This window comes from Centropristis striata, chromosome 16 (assembly GCF_030273125.1).
Source record: "Centropristis striata isolate RG_2023a ecotype Rhode Island chromosome 16, C.striata_1.0, whole genome shotgun sequence".
Classification (NCBI taxonomy): domain Eukaryota; kingdom Metazoa; phylum Chordata; class Actinopteri; order Perciformes; family Serranidae; genus Centropristis; species Centropristis striata.
In genome coordinates, this window is record NC_081532.1 from 26999158 (window position 1) to 27022801 (window position 23644).

Consider the following 23644-nt stretch of genomic DNA (forward strand, 5'->3'; position numbering starts at 1 on the left):
TTTTCTCTGTACTCTCGACATCTTTGTAAGTGAGGGGTTGCCCTCAATGATTCCTCGAGAAAATAAATAACGGATAAATTAAATTAAATGAAAAATTATACTTAATCGGGTTCACCCTGGACAAGTCTCCAGACTATCACAGGGCTGACACATAGAGACAGACAATAATGTTCTCATTCACTCCTACGGGCAATTTAGAGTCATCAATTAAACCTAAGTGCATGTTTTTGGACTGTGGGAGGAAGCTGGAGAACCCGGTGAGAACCCACGCTGACATGGTGAGAACATACAAACTCCACACAGAAGAGCTGCAAGCCAGAGGTAAACCAGCTGTGAGGCAAGAGTGCTAACCAGTACACCACCTTGTAGCGCTACACTGTAAGAAAAGATAAACAATAGCTACTCAATAAAATTGAGGCAACAGATTGCACGCAATATTACCGATTATACTGGAGCACCAACTAGCGTTGATGAGTTCAGACAACAACAAACCACAGTGAACATGAAGGAAGAAGCTGATGAGACGCTTTGGTTGGCCCCGTGGATGATGGGACATTTAGTTACTAAAAACCAACGGATGGAAGCGTCGATAAGAGCATGGTTGTGTTGCTATGCAACAAGGAATTCACATATCACCGCAGCACATCCAGCCTCAAGTATCACCTCAATGCTAAACATATAGCAGCTAGCGGCTAGTGTGGTAGCTAGTGTGGATTGTGTTTTACTTAAAAAACCAAAGTATTCTAGTTTACAGAAGGTCTACCTACCTATAGGCTACCTGGATTTATGAAATGTACTATATTTCTAAATATGCTATTGCTACACTTAATGGCAAAAATTGCACTGGTCTGTTGGACTTGAACAAAAATAAACAATATTTTTGTTGCTTAAGCTTTTGTATTCAGTCATTACTCAATGGTATTCTAAAAATCCATGTGAAAAATATTATTTCTCACTGTTCTCAGGTCAAATATTTATATGCGATTAAAATGTGATTAATTTTGATTCATTAATTACAAAGCCTCTAATTAATTAGATTAATTTTTTTTAATCGAGTCCCGGCCCTAGTTTAAACTCTTTCAGTCGAACATTACCTGCATTTGATCTCCTTGTACTCAGATCTAGAAAAAAAAATACTATTTTCATGGTTTTACAGTCAGTCACAGCAATGTGATGTGTAATTGGCTTACTACAGCAGCGGCTACAACCCATACAGCTCATGGTGTGATGAAGTCAAGTACTGTGTATTTGACAGAGTTGGCAGTTGAGTCAACTTGCATGGGAAGAAGCAAATGAATGATTCCATTCTCATGATGGGTATTGAAAACAAAGGTAACAAATGAAGAAATTTATTGCTATTGGTCAGTGGTGGAAAGTAACTAAGTACATTTACTCAAGTACTGCACTTGAGCACAATTTTTTAGGTACTTGTACGTTATTGAGTATTTCTATTTTGTGTAACTTTATACTTCTATTTCACTACATTATGAGGCAAATATTGTACTTTTTACTCCACTACATTGAGCTGACAGCTTTAGTTACTTTTCAGGTCGAGATTTAACATAAAAAACATGATCATCATGATTAAACCACACAAGCCATTTTTAAAAACATATTAAAAACCTATCTTTTTTCAGCAGCATTCGGTTGAACTTTGTGCGTGCGTGTGTGCATGTGTGGTTGTGGGAGTGGGTGTGCATGTGTGAGTAAGTAAGTGTGTATGTGGTGAATATGGCATAGCTTGTCTACCTGCACTCTTCAAATCATTTGTAATTTATTCTTTTTTTAATTGTCTGTTTGTTTTTCTTTTCTTTTGTTTTGTTTTTTAACTGTAATTATGTATATCCATTGTGAAGCACATTGAGTCTGCCTTGTGCATGAAATGCGCTCTATAAATAAAGTTGAATTGAATTGAATTGAATTGAATTGAATTGAACTGAATTGAATAACAGTGTATAATTAGCCCTACCTTGACGTCAATAATAAATGCATCACTATTAATAATCTAATATTATATTTGGAATGTATAAAAACATCTGAGTGGGTCCATTCTGCATAACGAGTACTTTTACTTTTGATACTTTAAATACATTTTTATGCTGATACTTTTATACTTCTACTTCAGTAAGTTTTGAATGCAGGACTTTAACTCGTAGTGGAGTAATTTCACAGTGTGGTATTAGTACTTTTACTTAAGTAAGAGATCTGAATTATTTTTTCACAACTGTTTTTGTTTCCTGTTTGCAGAGGTTATGCATATAGGGGTCTAGTCCTATTTAAGTAATTGTTATGCAGAAATGTGACATATTATTCCTTTAACATACATAAATGTCATAATGTTTTTTAATTTATTTTACAAATGCATAAGTTGTTACTGCAATCCAGTGCAGCTATAACACACAGTATGGTGCTGTTTTATGCAACATGCTATTAAGGTGTTCAGTATTCAGTTTTACTGTTGCCACCCCCATACACTTTGTGCTCTGCATCACCAAACCAAGGTGAAGCAGGATACTGACATGCATTAACTTTGACCCTGCCCAAACATTTACATACACAAAACACAAACCACGTCTGTTGATGCCCCCATAAACATGACACATATGTGATGTGCCTGTCACACACGGGCCGTGTCACTGTGACCGTGTGACATTGTGACAGAGCTCGTATGCCTCTGAACCTATTTTGTGTACATGTGTGTGTGCTGGGAGCATGGAGGGGGTTGCATTTTCAGGTTTTTGATGAGTGTGATTGCGTGGGTGCATTTATGCTGCCTCACTTTGACAGCGCTGGTCCGGCTCCATCCTGCAGGTCAGCTGGGGTTTAATTGTCAACCTTAAATATTCATGGGCACATTGAGTAGATAAATGAAGGTATAAGCACACTGTAAAATTTTCAATAGGTCAGGTGTCACTGACTTCACCAGATACAATTTACTGTACGATCCCACATTCTCTGCAATGCCAATTAATATGTTAAGAGCATGAAAAGAAACCCTAATGGCATTTTCCATTTATGCATTATGAAGTAATCCACAATGAGATGGATACCGTTAAGACTAAAGGTGCACCGCAATAAAAAGGAGCGCTTTATGAGGGTGTTTCATATAGGTATGAATCTATATAATTCTAACATAGACTCAAACCTTTGATTCTTTCAGTCATTACTTTTTACCTGAGCATGTGTTCCCTCTTGGTAACCCGAGCACGGTGGTCAAATTATTTTACTCTTTATCATTGTACTCTTGGATAAAAGTGATCAAAGCATCTGTACTGCAGGCTCACCAGGAGCCTTGTAAGTTCAAACTTAGCCTTGTTAGCCGGATCACTAAATTAAAACCAGTTGCACCATACAAACTCGTTCTTAAATAGAGATTAGTTGTAACTTAATATTTATACCCTGCAACAGCCTAGTGTATCAGTTTATAACCAACTTAGAAAACAGTAGCTTGTAATAAATATAATAATAATATATGACCTGCTTAGACTAAAGAGTGACATGTTATATAGAATGCATCAACATATTGAACTGATACTTGATCAAAACACCATTTAATACCCATGTTAACTTGGAAATTAAATTTCACAAAAATGAACAAAATACATGTAAAATTACAAAACATGTTGATGACGACTTAGCACTTGTTTGGTTAGCATTATCACATAATTCCTACTCATTTTAAATTGAATGAATACTACTAAGTCTGCAATGCACATACTTCTCCTTGTATATATGAATACAATAAAGTTGTACCTACTAGGGGCGGGCAATATGGGCATAAAAGATTATCACGATATTTCAGGGTATTTTGGCAAAAACGGTATTCTTGACGATATTACAAAATACTGAAAAATAAATAGAAAATATGTTTTTTTTTAGTATATATAAATAAATACAAAACATTCAACAAAAAAACATCAGTCATAAATCTAAAATGTGGTAGAAATTGGGCTTGTAACTGTAGGGTCAGCAGTTCGAATCACAGGGCTGACAGTAGCTTTCTGTGATTAACACAACTTTAATTGTTAGCTAATGTTAGCTCGCGGCTAACGAACGGCATAATGCAACATGTGTGTGTTTTGACCTCTGACCAGCCCGGACATGTTGATGTAGTTTAGGTGATTAAGTTTGGCGTGCACACGTAGGTGCCAGAAACTCTGCTGAGGCAAAGGCAACATAATGCAAAATAAATGTATATTTTTTGAACGGTGTAAATACATTTTCAGTAGCTTGAAATGTGACATTACCGCAGCACATGAGACTATAGTGGGCCGCCACAGTCTAGGTCATTAATGGGAAACCCTTACACCACCACCTCAAGAAGTAGAAATGTTGCAGATATCATGATATGCATTTTTTTTTACCCATAAAAAAAATGTACCGGTATAATCATGAATGATACGATATGGCACATCCCTAGTGAATACATTTATTTTTTTGCAGTTGAGTTACTGTTTTTGAATGTATGGTGACTTTTTAAGTTGATTGCTTCTGATTGAAAGGCACATTTTTCCTTCAGCAAGTCCTCCAACCCGTACAACCACATAATTTTGATTGTTCCTATCATCTAATACGACCCACCAAACGTTTCTTAAATTTTGGCAAGAGATCAACACCTACCTCAACTTTACAGTCACCGTTTTTAACACATGGTTAATGTTGTATTGCCACTAAAAAATGGCTGGGTAAGGTTTAGGAAAAATATCTCGGTTTTAGTTCAAATAAATGCATTTGTTACGTTACTTCACTTTTGTTTGTAAGTACATGACAGTAGTCTCCTGGTGTCATAGTCCTGTTTGTTTGAACCATCCATTCATTTCAACCTTCTCCCTCAGCGGACTTTGTCACTCCTTATCCTCTCTCACCAGACTTGCTCCTGCCATAATCACTTCTAACACCAGAGGTCCCCACCTAACACTAAACGCAAATAGAATGTTGTTATTTGGGGGAGGACAGTCTTGTTTCCTGGCAACTAATTTACACATTACTAAAGTCATTACTAGCTCAGTTTAGTAAACCACTAGCTTGTAAATAGCTTGTAGTTACTTATTTTTAAGTTCTTACCAGCTGGGACAACCACCACAAACACTTCATCTGGTGTAAAATGTAGTACAACAATATAATGTAAGATAATGTAAAAACAAATGTCATTCTTGTGCTTTGTCCAATTATTTTTTGTCACAGCAGGCAGTCTTTCATCCATGAGATGTTTCCACGTGACCAAGTTAGAAGAATCCGTACCTTAGCAACACAATCAAAGCCAACTTAACCCAACTCAGCCCCCCAGCTGTCCCCCCTCTTGCCAAGGTTAGCATCCCCTCATCCTCCGTGCTTCCATCCTTCTCCTTAATGGCTTATTTGACGATAATTAACCCTGAATCCTACAGAGACAGGCCGGTGAGAGATTGATGGCCTCGTCGGCCTGCTACACCTGTTCCGCCACAAGGCTCACAGTTACCAAACCATGGCCAAATATGAGTGCCCTGGAGCCAGGCGTGTTGATGTCAAAGACAAACACAGGTCCTCCCCAGTGGCCTGGGTGTTCTGTATAGGGCAGGATTGTGACCACAACCTCTGATTACACTCATTATTCCACTCAAGGCCGTCTGCTCTGAGGGGCTATCCTGCGCTCCCTTTTGTCCCAATTATCTCCACTGTCCCTTAATGTCTATTCATCTGCCGCCACACATCTTCTTGCATACAGATGCGCCGACTTACTACAAAAAGCATATTTCATCAGGCCAGTCCTTTCGTCAGTGAATCCATTTAGGGAAGGAAACAAGTGCACATTTGGGGATTTGGCAGCACATTGGGACTGTATAATTGACAGTTGAAGTGAAATAGTGGCCACAGTTCTTTCATTTTAACAGTTGTTGCTGCTTTGCCGACCCCCCGTTCGTTCTATTTTGAGTTAATATGAAAATTTGTTTGCTCTTTTGCCATCTTACTTTCAAACATGCAAAACCACAGCTGGGAGAAATATAGCAACACATGTAGCACATTTGATTTTGTTGTCAGTGTTTATCAAACTGTTTTTTGCTGTGGTAGATTACTGCTGTGAAAGCAGATCATCATGTGCTGAATGGCATTTCCAGGCTTCACACATGTGCTCACTATTACCATGAACAGATGTTAATTACTTCTTTTTTTCTTTTTTTTCTACTTCACTTTCCTCGAGATGTTCCTCACTCCTGTAGGTGGAGGCTCTGGTCTTCTTCTCAGCGTGTTGGGGTGAAGCATGGGCCTCTGTCATGCTTGCTGCAGAGGGGGCTTTCGGGAGTGGGGGAATAATCGAATGCAGAAAAGTGTTTAATTTTTCATAAACAGAGGAACCACCGAATGCACACAACTAACAATGTACCCCAAAGCAGATGTAGAGCGTTTTTAATTTATGGAGAACTGAGCGAAATGGGCAGATGGAGCAAGAGGAGGTGGAGGCATGCTGAGGGACTCCACTTTTCTCTCTTCTCACCTCACAAACAAGAGAAGCCTGTGAGCGTGTGCCACAACACACACAAACACACTCCCACACACCGCTCAAAGACACGAGCACATGCACAAACGCAGACGTGTACCACCCCCACCATTTACATGCACACTTCCCACCGCCTCCATCACTTCCACCACACACAAAAACACACACTTGCCCCCCTCCTTTTTCAACACAATCCCACTCTCCCCTATAAGCAACAACAAAACACACATGGATACATCCCCCTCCCACACACACACACACACACACGCATACAACCATCCCAGCACCATCAGCCCCTCACAGACACACACAATGAAATCCTCAGGGTTCGACTGGACCCGATTGAGAACACTCAGTAATGAACCGCCTCATGCGCTCCACAGCGTCTGCAGGAAGTAGACAGGCTTCATTCTGGCGGGCCATATGTAGGTATGAATATGCATGGGAATCTGTCATACAGGCAACAAGCACTACATATATATGATGCCAAAGGTCACCAGTGTGAGGAGTGAAATTAGCTCTCTGTTGGGCATTTGGAGACATGTAAGACAGTGTTTGGAAGCCGTGGGCGGACTGTGAATCATGCTAATGTGTGAATGTAGTCCTTGGCTCACTTTTAGAGGACAATATTGATTGAGAAGTTTGGCCACTTAGTGTTATGTGGTTTTAGTAGAGGTAGAGGAAAAATTTAATTGTGAAGTAAATTGTTGCAAGTATACCAAGGCCGCACTGGAGATATTGTGGTCCATATTTTTGTTGTCTTCCTGGCACAAGTACTGCTGCAGCCCTGTTTGCATTTTGAAAAGCCAAGGTGATGCTGTATGTAGAATATTTATGTTAAACAGGAGCTTAAATTGGAAAAGTATCTGTTGCATGGAAACAGGAATTACTGACTAAAAAGTATTTGTAATTTATGGGCAAATACAACACCAGAATTCCCAAGTTTAGAGGTAGATTTTTAAAGGCAAGGCGAGGCAAGGCAAGTTTATTTGTGTAGCACAATTCAACACAGGGTAATTCAAAGTGCTTTACATACACATTAAAACAGCAAAAACAGTCAATTAAAACAGGGAAATAGAAATAAAAATCTAAATGAGATAAAATAAGATACAGCAGGATGAGAAAAGAGATAAAATAATAAAAAGCACAAGTCAAACATTGCAAATTCATACTAGCAAGGTTTGATACAGTAAGCAACTTTTCCTTAAATGCAACCATCCGTTTGAATGTAACACAGCATCAGGTTGGGAGTGTGCTAGGGATGGGTGTTTGGAAGAAACCTGCAAACTTGATTATCTAGAGCAGGGATGGGCAACTAGAGGCCCGGGGGCCGCATACAGCCCGCACCCTCACTTGAAGTGGCCCTCAGTACAACTACATGCATTTGAGCATGAAATCTTAAAAGTGCAGTGTAAAAATGCAAAATTACTTCTTGCAATTAATGTTAATGTTGGTCTTCTGTTCTTGCACTGAAAAAAAAGGAAATCACAGTAAGTGGTTATTTTTTATTTGCTTCAAACCTTTTGTACTGTTATACATGCATTTGAGCATGAAATATGTTACTGCACTGTAAACATATTTAAAATTGCAGTTTTCATCATTAAGTGCACGGTCCTATATGTGGCCCTGTGGTAGTGTCGATGAAAAATTGTGGCCCCCTCCAGCATTTAAGTTGCCCATCCTTGATCTATAACGTTAACAATCAATTAGTCGATTAATCTTTATGTTTTTATACATACTCCAGGATGTATAAAACATGCATACATGGGCAAAATAAAAGATTTATATACAGGACAATGCAAAATGTTTAATAATGGACGCTTTTATTTTGAAAGGACGAAAAGAGACTCCCTGTCAATCGTAAAACTAACTCAAGTGAGGTGATACTGTAAAGATAACGTCAAGGAGTTCAATGTTTTATGTTTTAGCCCCTAAAGAGGCATGAGGTTAGTTTTCACAGTAATCTTAAATGTGTTTTCTGTTTAAATAAGTTTTGGATCAAATTAAACCTCATAATTACTAGCAAGGTTTGATACAGTAAGCAACTTTTCCTTAAATTAATACTCTTGTATTTCTGTGTTTTTGAACTGAACGCTCTGCCGTGTTTCAGTTCAGTGATACTGATACACAGTCAGAGATAACATTAAAAAATACACAGCTCGATTAAAAAAAATGTCACGTGATCGACCAAATTCTTAACGACCATTAATCAATCATTGATTAATTATTCCCATCCCTAGAGTGTACCATTATCAGTGCTCAACGATGCAATATCATCGATATTATTTTGAAATTCCTACTTATTTTTTTAATAAAAAAGGATATATTGATGGTAATTTAAAGGTCTGGAATATATTACATTTTGCACATCACACTAAGCTTTTTAAGATTGAGTTTAAATTGTGTTTCATGGGCATGTGATATTGTCTTACATCGATCGCAGACCCCTCAACTCAATCAAATCAAAATGGACTTTGTGTTATCAGCATATTGTATCGTTGTCCAAAGAATCAATATAATATTGTATTATAAACTTGTGAGTAATGCAGTCAAGTCTGCAGCAAAAATTGTCGCAATATATGAAAACCACAGAGACGTTGATACATTTGCCTTGTGATGAAGCAATGTAATGTTCAAAGCCTCATAGGCCTCCCTATCAGGTGGGCAGAACAGGAAGTGGACAACACCATTCAAACCAGGACTTTAGACCAGGAGACAGGTGTTTGAATGAATGTTTTTTTTTATCTAACCTTAACCAAATGGTTTTCATACCTAAACTTAACCACGTAAAAGTGTTTTCAAAAAGTCAAAAACAGCAGTTATCATGTTTACAATGTGTTCGTCAGGTGTTTAAAGGGTTTTAAAGCAGAAGTCCTTATATATCACACTGAAAATAGATTGTAGCTGTTCAGAAAGATTCACATTCAACATATTTGTGGTTCTAAAATGTTGACACTTAACATATCTGTGGTTTGCAGAAATTTTAAATGCCAGCATTTAATCTGGTGATGGGTTTGGGTATCGAGTTGCCTGCCAAGATTTGCCAAAATTTCAGGCATCTTAGCTGACTGAAACAGTTTTGCTCAGGCTCTAGTGTAAAGTTATGTAATGCTGACCTCAGAAAAATACTTGATAAATATTAAACTGCAAAACTTTTACAGCTTTTCAAACAAATGTGCACAGAGTAGAATATCTGCCCTGTATTGACATGATGCCAGTCATACTGAAGGAACCTGAGCAGTTCTGCTTTATCTCAGCATCTTTTTTTGGATTTCTTTTATTACTATTAGATTGAACAACTTCCCCCCCAGGCTTTGCTACTTGACATAGTTTTGTAAGAGTAACATTTGGCCCTATTGTAGATGTGTTTCATCCCTCCCAACTGACTTGTCACTTCTCCTCTGAATCCAAATTCTTCTTGTTAAAAAACAGCAAAAGCAGACATTTTTTGTGAGCCAGGCTGCAGCTCCAACAAGCACAACTATCTCCAGCTTGTTAACTATTTATTTGAGGTGACATTAGACCAGCATTATGCTTCACCAAAACACATGTGTCCCCAGGCATGGCCCAGACGGCCTCACTGTCCCGCAGTCTTTCTGCTGTAAATTCCCCACTTAAAATTTCATGATCTCCGCTCTGCAGGATACCACTTCCATCATGAAAGAGTTCTCAAACCTAATAACCGTTACTACTCTGGCGGAGCCATCAAAAACCTATTTGTTTCAACAAAAGCCCTCTCCCCCATGCAATGCTGCTGGGTAATAATGCCAGATAGGTTTTAAGGGCAATGAATTGTGGAATTACCATTTTCTCCTCTCTCTGTCTCTGTCTCTCTCTTTCTTTTCCTTTCTCTGTCTCTCTCTCTCTCTCTCTAGATCATTATATTAAACACTTAATTATTCATTGGTAATGCCTGTCACGGTGAAATATTGTCCTATGCCAATCTGAATGCATCATACTGCCTAGGCCTGCCTCTCTTCCCGAGGTTAATGGCACAGCCCTCACTTGCATTAGCTTGGCTAAATGCAGTGCACCTCATAAGTCAAAGTTCCCTAAGTGAGTGGAGAAGTCATCACCTCGAGCGCTCTCTTTTTCTTTCTCCTTCAGCATGTGGGTCAGTGAGATCACCCTCACACAGGAACTAGCTCACAACACACACATGCACACATGTCCGCTTTGGATCTTTATTGTTTTATCTGAAGGATGGTTTGGGCTTGACAGAGCGCTCGCAGCTGGATGGGGCTTGCCATCAGGGCTTTTAAAGGTGAGGGGTGAATGGATCACTATTCATGCAGTGCACTCATGGACTGAGCATCCATACATGGCTCCTATAGGGTACAGAGTATTATGACTAAATTATGAGACTGACATTAGTCATTCCATACCACATGTTCAATTTGGACGGACATAAACAGTATTAAACAGATTACAGGAGATAGTGATGACAAGATCTCTCAGGTCTGATGCGAAGATGCATGGCATCCTCCTTGTGTTAATACACTCTGGCATGCAATATTTCTTCAGCAAATATGCAGTGCTAACAAAAATGATAGTTTTGTGCACTTAAGCAAATTGCATGTTGATTACATCTTCCTGATATTGCTAAAATGAAATTTATTTTATCACCGGTTAACAGGGTATTACACGTAATAAGAAATCCTTCCGGGATAACAAAAAAAAAATGCAAACATTTAGTTATGTGCCAATAATGGGAAATGCTGACATATGGGTAAACATTTCACCAGCATTGCAGCTTTTCTCTGTGGCAAATAAAATGAATACCGAAAACAATTAATTTTATTTGAAGGGAGGTCAATCTGCTTTAACCCCCGCTGAATGAAGTGGCAGAGAAAAGGGGCAAAAGGATGCCGGAGATTAATACCTTGTCTTGAAAGCCTGTATGGATCATTATTTTACAGCCTTCTATTACCTGGTTAAACATGTATGACTTTATGTCAGCACATTATTAAAGGTGCCAGTGATGCTTACCTCACCACTGGGCCATCCAGGAAAGATCACAATGAGAAAAAAAAAGTTATTGGAAAAGCTTGCAGTCTTTCTCTGGGCATTGTTCACCTTCTCAAAGGGTCATAATGAGTACAAAATACGTACATTTGTCATCTGATCTGCAGAAAAATATGAAAATTACTTGTGCATTGTTAATTTCCAGGTATCATTAAACACCTTTGGATCATAATATCCACAGAATTTGTTGCTACATAGCTTCCTATGTGAAAGCATAGGACATGTAAAATTAGGCCAGATAAAATAAATTCCATTCCTGAAGTAAAGCAACTCAGACAGCGGTCTGAACGATATATATCATAATGTGACCATTTTATTTAACCTGTAAAACAGTTGCTGTTTTAAAGGTGTTAAAAAACATGTGAAACAGAACTACTTTCTTCAGTTTAGGCACCAAAACGATGTGGTAAAGTTTAGAAAAAAAAGAGTTTTGTGTAAATCCATTTTCTGTTTTTCCATCCTTTTCAAATAGTATCATCCCATTAAATGGTAGTTATCAGTTTGTATTGGACTCACAGGACGCCAGGTACTTGTGCAGAAGGTCGTTATCACACATTTAAATAGCTCGTCATGGTTTTGTTAGATTTAGGCGGCAAAACTATGTGACTTAAGTTTCGGAAAAAGCAACTACATGGTTAGGTTTAGTATAAAAGAGATCATGGTTTGGATTAAATACGTTATGTTACTGAATGTTTTATATTTAAAATTAATTACAAAGTTACTTTTCCATATTTTTGGTTTGACTTTGAACGCAAACCTGGGTCTCCTGAGTGGAAGTTTTGGGTTTAAGGAACTATTCACCACCCCAAACTTTCTCAAACTGTTGCTTCATATCGTCACCCTGTTAAAATAATCACCTAACTCATTTATTCAAGTTTTCACCAAAGTGTAACATATGAAATTTATTTATCATTTCACTCAAAAAGAATGTATCAAAGGATGGCTATTGGCATAGTAATAACACTGTGTGTAAAATATGTAACTTAAGAGAAATAAATGACTTTTTGAACATGCCTTTGTGACTTAAGATATGGTAACACTTTATTTTGAAGGTGTCTACATAAGAGTAGACATTAATGTTACTTCAAAGTGTCATTAATGTTCATGACACATCCTATGTCATGTTTATGACACGCTCATGTCACTCTTATGTAGACACCTTCAAAATAAAGTGTTACCATATCTTGCTTAAGTCACAAAGGCATGTTCAAAAAATTGCCTAAGTCACATTTTATTTTGACTTAGGCATAATAAAGCTGCTTAAGTCACATACTTGACATAGGCCATTATCTTAAAGGGGTAAAATCACATGATCTGATCAACTGAGGATGGAGGCGATTTTACCGGTGGCCGGCGTCATGAGGAGATGATTTAGGCAAATAAAACAATTTTGACAAAAAATGACTTAGGCGATTATTTTAACCATGATTTCAACCCATTTAGGCCTAAAACGCCTGGAAAAAATGCCTGGAAAACCTCTGGGCGATTTCGAAAGAACCCCCTAAAACCTGAAGTTTTTCTGGAAATTCAACAGAAGTTTTTTCAGCCTCTGTAGCAGATAGAAATTAAATTAAAAAAGTATTTGAGAGCTTATACCCGTGGCTTTCATGAGAAGTTGAGTTTATTTGTCCAAACCTTCAATAAAGTTTTTTTTTAAATCAATAAACTCAGCAAATGTTACATTTGACTCAACAAAAATCCTATGCATAATACTAATACATGCCAATCAGCAAGATGCAAACATGATATGACCATTGGAAGAAATAGACATAGTTCTCATTAGCCTACTGTAATAAAAAAGTAAAAAATAATTATCATAATAATAATAATAATAAATAATAATAATACATTTTATATATTGCACTTTTCAGGGTACTCAACGACGCATAAAGTAATATAAGACATAAACAGTCATGCTTTCTTATATCATCACCACAATCAATTAGTATTATTATTGTTATTATCTCCAGATGGCCACAAATTTGTCTGTTCTTCGGTGAAAACATGTCGTCTAAAAACATATTCCTCATCCATAAATCCCGATTGGTCGATTGGTTCCGACGGTTCAAAGTCCGGATCAGCAATAAAATCGCCGGTGCTGTTTTCATCAAGATCGCTTCCGTCACTTACTGCTGAGCTATAGTCGCTATAGTCGTCTTCCTCCACGATTTCAAAGTTCTGGAAAAGTCCCATGTTGCATTGCGACACTCCCACATGTATTCTGATGCATTTCATTGGCCATTGGCTTTAATGGTAGAATAACGCAACAGCGCTCCCGGTTTTAATGGTAGAAATGCGATAATGCTTTCCCGCCTTAAATGGGTTTACAGTGTGACGATATACCAAATAATATCCTTCTTCGCTCCTGTAATACTTCCTACGGCCACTAGAGGTTGGCAGCTAACAAAATGTCAACATCGCAGCTCATTTAATGTGCTGACAACGGCCTTCTAAACCTCTTTTGCTCTCATCATAAATACAACCTCCACTAGAGGTCGCTGGCTAACAACAAACGTCAGTATGGGCTGTAATAAGCTGGTGATTCTGTGGCTTATATACGAATTATAGCGCATTACTTTTCATAGATGTCAGTCCGAGCAGTGAATGAGAAACAGCCTGAGGAACTGAGTGTTTTCCTTTTGCTTTCATACTTTAGATGCTCATTAAAACAAAGAGGAGAGAAGAGAGAAGGTATCAAGGGGCCAACAAAAATACCATAGCCGGTTCCTTTAAATCATTTGTTTGTTATTAGTTAATGACTCCTGAAGTCCAACAGCACATTTGGATGATGAAATTTCTGACCTTCACTTCACAGTTGACTCTCCTCACTGTAGAGCTCATTAGTGAACCATCTAATCTCATTAGACGATGCTGGGCTAAGGTGGCACCGCGACAAAGTAAGCAGCCTCTCTCTTCTCTTTCTCTCTCTCTTTGGTTTGGACCAGGAGCAGAAACAGGTGTGGGAGCGGGCGTGTGAGTGTAGGACAGGCGGAGTCCCCGCTAACCCTTCTCCTCTAATTGCTGTGGATGCCAGTATGCTCTCGCTATCCGCTGCCTTTCATAACAGTTGGTGTTTGGCAAGAGGCTTTTATGTTTGCTTTAGCTGATGCTTTGCTACTTATTGTGTCTCTGTCAGAGGAATACTTTTTGCATCCTTAGTTGAATTGAAACGTGTGCGTCCCCCGTGGACGTGGATGCCAACTGCTCCAAGACACATTATAGTAACACAGCCACTTTTTAAAAACTACCAGCAACAATGTGATGTTGATTTAGTATCTTTCTGTAACTATTTACGAGAAACTGCACATAGAGAAAGAGACGGAGGCACTGCGGCACAGCTGTGGGGATTAAACAGTGTGTGAGCTCCGTAGGCCTTAAGCATATAGGGATAGTTATTTCCATGTTGACAACAAAAATAATCAAATTTTTGCTTGCTGTAACATGAGAGTCTTGCAGGTTTAAGATGCAAGTTCAAAACCATTCATATAATTTCCTCTCACGTTATACTTCAGTCTAATCTCTCTATAACAATGAGCTGCTTTTCTGATGCACCTCACTGATATTTTTCACTCTCCACCACTGATAACCTCAGCTCCAAATTTAGGATTTACTCCTCTGTCTGCACATTTTACTCCACGAGGCTCATATTCCAGATCATGTGGAGCCGTATTTATTGTCGCAGCTTATTTAAATAATCACCGGCATGTCAGCGCACATTATGGCCCTCTGTCAAGGTAATAACACATTGTCATTGCTGTTGGGAAGCAAATATTAAACCATAGATCAACGTTTAACAATGCATAATGGACTAGATCTGCATGTTTCCGTTTCCATTTCAGTTGGCCTTCGGCTATATTAGAATAATTTAATGCTCCAAATAATATGGGGAAAAAAAGATGTTGTTATTATTGCTTTTTTTGATAAATAGTTAAGGGAATCAGTGTTACATGTATTATAGAATATGAGGTTGTTTGCATGTGACAGTTGTTTGACTGTGATGTTAGGGAGCCTGAGTAACAAAAACTGTGTGGAGCGAAAGCACATATATAAACTATACACGAATCAATTTCTTTGATTTATATATGCATGTGAACAGTGCTGCATATTAAAATGAAACCCCATGTCTCCCCTACGGAGACATAAGGTCATGTTTTTTGGTCATGTCATATTCTGGGCATTCTGACAACAACATCTAGCATTTTTAATGTTATTCTTTTACATTTGCACACATACAGTATGAAGGATTTTTAACTGCTAAATGCTGCACTATATTCACATGTTAGTCCCTTAAACTTTTTCTGTCTGCTGTTTGGTGCTGAGCAGGTGGTTAACAATAGTTTTAACAGAATTTCTTTGGTAACGCTTTATAATAAGGTCCTTAATAACCATTAATTAACAAGTAATAAGGCATTGTTCTCGCTTTAGATCCGGTAGTTGCAAAAAGCATAGTTAACTTATAGTTTACTTATGATAGATGAGCAATAAAGTATATTTTAATATCAATAAGCAAGCAAAATAAGATTAATAAAGGCATGGCAAAGACACAATGGGTGGGTCATTATTAACACTTATATAAGCTTATAAACACACAATAATGTTAATAAGCATCTTGTAAGGACTTACAAGGGCCTTATTACTTGTTAATTAATGGTTATTACAAGGACCTTAATATAAAGCCTTACTTTTTCTTTTGCTAAAAGCAGCTGCCTGCTTCTTCGAAAAAACAACCAAGTTAGAGTGAACCAAAACAGCGACCAAAAACTGAAACAATGAGCTGAAACTCATTAAAGCTCAGGGGAACTGCAGAGGTGAGCGATAATTCTCTGTGTGTTCCTTCCACACACGAGTAGTCATGTGATCCATTGCTGACATTCGAATATTGAATAGTGCACCTTTAAATGTATAATATGTAACTTTTCCACATGCAAACTTCTTAAAAATGACTCAAGTTATGATATATATTTTGTTTTGTACTTACATTATCCAAGATATTTGCAGCAATTTTCAACAGTCCATGTCATTTAGTCACTGGTTAATGGTGTCATAGCGCCTTTGCACATGTGTCAGCATTGTGTGTCATAAATTAACTTATTATCCAGTTTTAAGCCAATTTTTTTTACGATACACTTTTTTTAGATCTAGGCTATTTTTAACTCCGAAAAACAAGCTGCAAATGTTAGCGGCAGCTTTCCGCTGAACAGCGTTTGAAACAGATATACAGTACTGTCCAAAAGTCTTAGGCAGGTGTGCAAAAATTCTGTAAAATAAGAATGCTTTCCAAAATAGTCTCATTTTAAGTGAGGGTTTGTTAATTTATTAATTAACAAAATGCAAAGTTAGTGAACAGAAGAAAAATCGAAATAAAATCAATATTTGGTGTGACCGGCCTTTGCCTTCAAACCAGCACCAACTCTTCTAGGCATTTTTTCACACTTACCTTAGACTTTTGCACAGTTCTGTATATTTTTGGGCCATGCTATGGTTTAATTTAATAGTGACAGAGAAAAAAGTGGGAGATGGAGGAGAAGAAATGCAGGAAAGCACTCCCAGCTAGATTTGAACCTGGACCCATTGCAACAAGCACTAAGCCTCTATCGGTCAACCACCTGGATGCCCTGAAACACAATTTTTTTTTACATGAAATTGCATTAATGAGTGTTTTTGCCAGTTTTAATCACCTGGTCTGTCTTTTTTGAAATGAAGGAGAACTCTACTGATAATTCAGCTCCCGGTAAAACGATGAACACTGAAGGAATCTTAACTGGGAGAAGCTAATGCAGAGGCTACAGGCCACAGCTGGACCATATTGAAACTCCGTCTTTTGTTATTTTTCTGATTGAGAGGCCCATACCAGAAAATTACATATTGTGTATTTAAATTAGCCAATTAGTTTGAGAAAGCCTGGGAGATGAGGAAATAAAACTATCAGGATACATATCAGGGTTGTATCAAAAGCAGCCTCTTTTTTTCTTTTTACGCTTTGTTTGGAGGGAAATTAATGAAAAATCCTCGACAAAAAAATGAATCACCTGACAATTGTGTAGATGAAATGCATATATGTTCCTAAAAGAGGTCTTGATGCTATATTTTTGCTGTTTAACATGCAGCGGGGACTTTAATCCCACGTGGGTCGGACCAAATTAATGAACCAACTTTAGTCATTCCAGCTGCATATGCACACACACACACACACACACACACACACTTCCTTATCAGTGATTCTGCTCGAGGTTCAATGAACCATCAGTTGGAAAATCTCCCCGGCTGATCCTGAGTCAGTGTGTGTGTGTGTGTGTGTGGGTGCCAGGCCTGCAGCGTTTGCCCCAGGGAGTCCTTCTTGGATCAGCTGTTGCTAGCTGAGCCAGCGGCTAACAGAGCCCTGGGGAGCTCCAGGTGGGTCTGATTAGCTCTCCACGGAAGAGAAGGGTCAAGGGAAGGCGGTTCGGGTTACCTTCGCGGAGCCAGAAAGGAAGAGAGAGAAAGGGGAAAGCAGTGTGTGGCGGACAGGCAAATGAGTGGTTGCGGGGCAGAGAGTGGGGAATTAGACACATGTCGGGCCGAGGTCTCAATTTTCCCGCAATCAGCACGACACCTGGCCTCGTCTTAATTGGTCAGGATACCTCACCTAATCCGTCGCCTGTCCTCCTCAGTGTCTGGAGCCCTCTAAGCTCCATTCGGCGCTGAGGCGAATGGACAAAAGCCAGGGATGAAAAAGGGGCCTCTCTTTGAGACCTAATCCAATTAGATAACTGTTAGAAAACCGTGAGTAGAGTTTCACGTCCCTTAAAAGTAGACACGAACTCTGGCAACCTCTGTGACCTCGGAGAATGCCATCTTGTTAAGAGTCGCAGCAGGGACCCCTATCCCCCTCTCTTGATCTCTCTGACCAGAGGCTGTGTGTTTTGTGCGTGTGTGTGTGTGTGTGAGTGTGTGTGTGAGGCAGAGAGAGGTATAAACGATCCTGACTGATATACCAGCTATCTGCAGTCTAAAATAAATCAGTATCTGAAGGGGCTCTCCTGATAGTTGTGTAATGCCGCTTCTGTTTGCTTTTAGTTTAAACTTAATTAACTCTTTAATACTCTTATGTAAACACAACAAAACAAAATAAAACAAAACAACACAAGAGCAACTCCAGCATATAAAAGTGGAGGAACTGCACTACAGGGACCTATCTGATTTATTCATATTTACAGAATCATGATTGCCTAAGGTGATATCTTTGCCAGTAAATACATGAATATGTATCGCTGCTTTTTGAGACATGCTATGACTTACACATTTCCCACACACAAGGAAAAGGTTTTAATTCATGCAAAAAAAAAAAAAACGTTTCAGGCGGCGCATTAAAAGCCGGCGTTTTTCCATTTTTTGAAACACATCTAAGTATCGTAAACTTGTGATGTGCCCTGTCAAAGTGGCGTGGCCTCGGAGGCGGCCCCTAAATGTTTGCTGAAGGGGGGCACCTGCTGGCCCTCGTAATACCTCATAATGTCCCTGAATAGTGATCAAACAATGAAATTTAATCAGTGGCCTCCAGTCTACTTCCCATAAAAATGTGTTCTCTAATATAAAGTTCATTTCTATGAATATTAAAGCAGCATATCATCTGTTGAATATTTCATTTGATCTCCACCTTTAATAATGCAAAATGAGGAATAGAACATTCGGCCCTTTTTCCTATAGATGATGACTTTGTCCACTATTGTATATATCACATATTACATTACAAGCTGTGGAGTCTTTAATATATAGGTGTAGTTAAAAACGGCACCTTCTGCAATGAACATTACTGCACAGCTTAGGGCATTTTGGCTGTCATTGAAATATAGTGAACCGGATTGATGAAGGTTTAAGTAAATGTCTAAAGTGAAGCATTGCTTGACACCTGCTCACTTCCAATGAACTTTTAAATCGTTGGAGTGGTGGCTGGAGACGGGAAGTCAAGCAGCAGATTCTTTGCAGAAACTGTAAGACATAAAGATGGTAAAAGAGTTACGTAAGGGCCGCAAAAGCTCCCCGCAGAGCCTCGGATGCTTATCTAGTATAATTGTGTGACATTATAAGGATGCAAATGAAGTGTGTAGACATGGCAACCCTGTTGGAAAAAGCCTTGAGGCTGTCTCGCCTTTGTTTCCTTCCCCTCTCAGCCATGTTCTAATTGTATTATCCCCGTCATTTTAGTTATTTGCTTCTCTCGTTTTCTGTCTCCCTCCTCTGAATGTCTTTGTATAGCACAATCATCAAGGTGATAATTGCATTGCCAGTCCCCAGTAAGAGACATTCTTAATTATTTCAGCATTAGGCGGTAGTTATACAGGCAATTAATGCTTGACTTCACAATTATATACTTTGTTTGATTGCCTTTTATCAGCAGGATACAATGGGCTTATTTGCGGCTGACAAGAGGAGCACCACAGTTTTATACAAAAGATAAGTGATGTGACATCCCCTGTATGGCTTCTATTCACATGCAAACATCGCATGTTGCGTTGAAGTGCTTTTAATCTCACAAACACCCCACGCATGAAAACAGTTGCACAGAATTGTGTGGACGCTGAATGAGCTGTCAAGCCATGAAAAACAGTTTGGGTCAGCCTGTGCTTTTGAATACTTGATGCCTTCTCCGCCAGTCTCACTTAAGATCGCTCTGAATTGTTGACACCTTCTTTGGAACTCGTTCTTCTCGCTCATATGGACCGCTCGAGTGCCACGCTTTTTATGTGCAGAAGAGCCGTTTGAACCTTTGTGCTTTATTGTTAGCCAGCGTGGTCTCTCTGTATCATTCCTCGAGTATCTGCAACCTTAGTAACAGTAACACACTTTAAATGTGTTGCTAATAAGTGACATTATTTTTTATATGCTGCTTTATAATTCGACTCAGGCCTAATTACACTGTGGTATACACCTGGCACTAGCCTTCACTACCACATTCCTGTGTCTTTAAAGTCTTGGCCCGGGCATCAAAGCCGCATGGTTTTGATGATATTTTGGCACTGCTCTGCGTTGGCTGCAACTTAAATGGGATTAGGGTGTTGCATGTGAAAAAAAAGGCCGCTGCTCTTCATCTCGGCAGAACAGGATATTATAAGTACTTTTCAATGTCAAAACTTATAGGAAAAATAGTAACATATTGAAGGAAGCTGCAAAACAGAAAATGGTCCACAGAGTCTCATATGTATTATCATCAATGCTTTCATCCTCAGCTATTCTAATGCATCAATATTATATCAACTGCACTAGATTAGATTTAGCACACACCCTTTAACGTGTTCTCATGCACCGTTTGTATGATACGTTTAGAAATATGACCTATTTAAAGACGTCCTTTTGTGATGAAAGTGTTGGGGACATAAGGGTTCAGATGAAAAAATTAAAAAAAATGTATGCAACATAATGGGGGTCTCAGTAGAGGTCAAAGTACATTATTGGCACCCACAGCCGGTCAGGAAAAACAAAGAGCAGAACATGGACTTTTATAGAGTTGACAAAATGAAAATACTATACTGTGCATAAAATGCACAAAAATGTTGACCACATAAAGAACAGTCAGCCATATGCATCACATCCACAGCTGCATCTGATTGATGTTTGCATGTTGTGGGTCATTTATGTGTCAGTAAACTGGAAGGGTTTTTTTAAAGTTACTTTTCAGACAATGCATATTTGGATATTATTTTTTCTATAGTGACACTGCATTGTATGTTTCCTTATTGTACAAAGACACAGTTCTCAAAGCACTCTTGTTTGTAAGTTAACACTTCCTGCTGCAAGCTCTTTCTCACAACATTTTCAACAAATGATGCTTTTTAAAAACTGATGGGGACAGAATCTGCCATCTCAAAAGTGCCCAGTCCCGAGTATGGCACCTGCAGGTTCATCTCAATAAATTAGAATATCATAGAAAAGTTTATTTATGTCAGTAATTAATTTCAAAGTGGAAATAACACATTATATTACACACAGAATGAAACATTTCATGTCTTAGTTTATTTAATTTGTTGTAATTATAATGATTATGGCTTACATTTAATTAAGAACTAAAATTCAGTGTCTCAGTTTTTTTTAACAAATTTTAAAAAGTATGTTTAATATGGAAATGTTGGCCTCTGAAAAGTATGTAATCTATATGCACTCAATATTTGGTTGGAGCTGTTTGACTTGAACTACTGGAAATGGACTTTTACATCATATTCTCATTTATTGAGATTAACCTGTATATGGTTCTCTTCAATGCCTGGTTAGGTTTAGGTACCAACACTACTTGGTAAAGGTTAGGAAAAAGATCAGTGTTTGGGTTAAAATAACTGCTGCCATTGCTGGACACAGTTATGTTTACATAGATCATGTAGAATATGATGTAAGTATGTAAGTGATTGACAAGGTAACTTAACCCTCTGGAGTCACCAAAAGCTCCAAATCATGACTTCTTGATGACATCCAGACTAGAAAACAAAGCAGCGTGGAGCCCTACTGTAAATTTACCTCTAAAGTTCTGGCTGTAAACTCCATGAGGCCAGTTTCAGTTTGATGATGATATACCAAGTAAAACTGGAGACAAGCTCAAATATATTTAGTATAAAATGATAGAACTGGATTTAACCCTCTTATATGTTATATTTGACACCTTTAAGCATTTAGAATACTTTATTGAGCATGATAGTGTTTTGAAAGTTAAAAAAAAGATTCAAAATCAAATTTTATGTTGGGCTAAAGGACTAAAAAAAGACACATAATGACCAAAAAAGATACAAAATGACCAAAATGGACACAAAATGACTAAAAAATTACACAAAATGACTGAAAAGACACAAAATGACTTAAAAAAAGACACAAAATGAGAAAACAGAATGACCAAAAAAAAAACACAGAAGACACAAAATGAGAAAACAGAATGACCAAAAAAACCACAGAAGACACAAAATGACCCAAAAAAGTCACAAAATGACCAAAAAAAGACACAAAATGACCAAAAAAGACACAAAATGACCCAAAAAAGACACAAATTGACTAAAAAAAGACACAAAATGAGAAGACAGAATGACCAAAAAAACACAGAAGACACAAAATGACTTAAACAAGATATAAAATGACCAAAAAACCCACAAAATGACCAAAAAAGGACAAAAGAAAAGACACAAAAAGACTAAAAAAAGACACAAAATGAGAAGACAGAATGACTAAAAAAAAAAACACAGAAGACACAAAATGACCAAAAAAAAGACACAAAATAACTAAAAAAGACACAACAACAGACACAAAATGACCAACAAGACACGAAAATACATGAAAATGATTCAAAAATGGACAAAATAGCCCAAGACACCAGAGAGTTAAAATAACAATGTTGACTTTGATCTCACAGGTGGAAAGGAACAGCCGACTCCTGGGCCAAAGACCTGTATCTGTTCGAGCCATCCACCCAACCTAAACAGACTGAGAACAATGAATGAACAACCTGCACCTTTTAACAGTCAAGCTAGTGTGGACAGACACTTAACAGAACATGCCAACATTTTCACAAGCAAAACTGGGTTCAGATATTGCTAGTCAGCACACCAGATGCTAAATTCAATAAAAATCACTTTTCATGACACCTGATGGTATGAGCAGGACTTACAGACAAGTGAATGGTAGAAGCATGTTTTGATATCAAAGTGAATTCATACTGTTCACAGATGTGCATTTACATTGTTTGCTAACTGCCAAGTCATGGCTCACTCTGTTCTTAATTATGATCTGTAACAGGGTTGGGCTGGGAGACTTTTTGGCTTGTATTGATCCATGATGAGGCTGGAACAGAGGCAGCATGAACCTTAATGACAACAACATATGTTTAAAGCTAGAAATCTTGTCAATGCAGTGTAAGAACTTCGTTTTCAAGACTCTCATTTGTTCTCAAGTATTATCTTAGGAAAAAACTTAAGAAGAAACTTAAGAAGAAATGTAAGAAACATCTCATCTCATTTGTTCTCAAGTATTATCTTAGGAAAACACTTAAGAAGAAACTTAAGAAACGGCTAAAGAAAAGATAAGAATTTCTTTTCTGGCACTTAAGAAGCAATTTCGGTAACGCTTTATATTAAGGTCCTTGTAATAAACATTAATTAACAAGTAATAAGGCCCTTGTAAATCCTTACAAGA

At 38.1% G+C, this 23644-nt stretch overlaps 1 protein-coding gene across 4 annotated transcripts in view; it reads left to right on the top strand.

Annotated features, from left to right (window-relative positions):
• Window positions 1–23429, top strand: part of LOC131988792 (doublecortin domain-containing protein 2) — a 78603-nt gene extending 55174 nt beyond the window's left edge. For 2 of the 4 annotated variants that reach the window (XM_059354051.1, XM_059354054.1), the window contains one exon: window positions 22866–23429. In XM_059354051.1, the coding sequence (XP_059210034.1) occupies window positions 22866–22931 (66 nt within the window). In that variant the 3' untranslated portion in view covers window positions 22932–23429. The remainder of the gene's footprint in view (window positions 1–22865) is intronic. The other 2 variants (XM_059354050.1, XM_059354053.1) reach the window with 2 other exon arrangements.
• The last annotated feature ends 215 nt before the right edge of the window (window positions 23430–23644 follow it).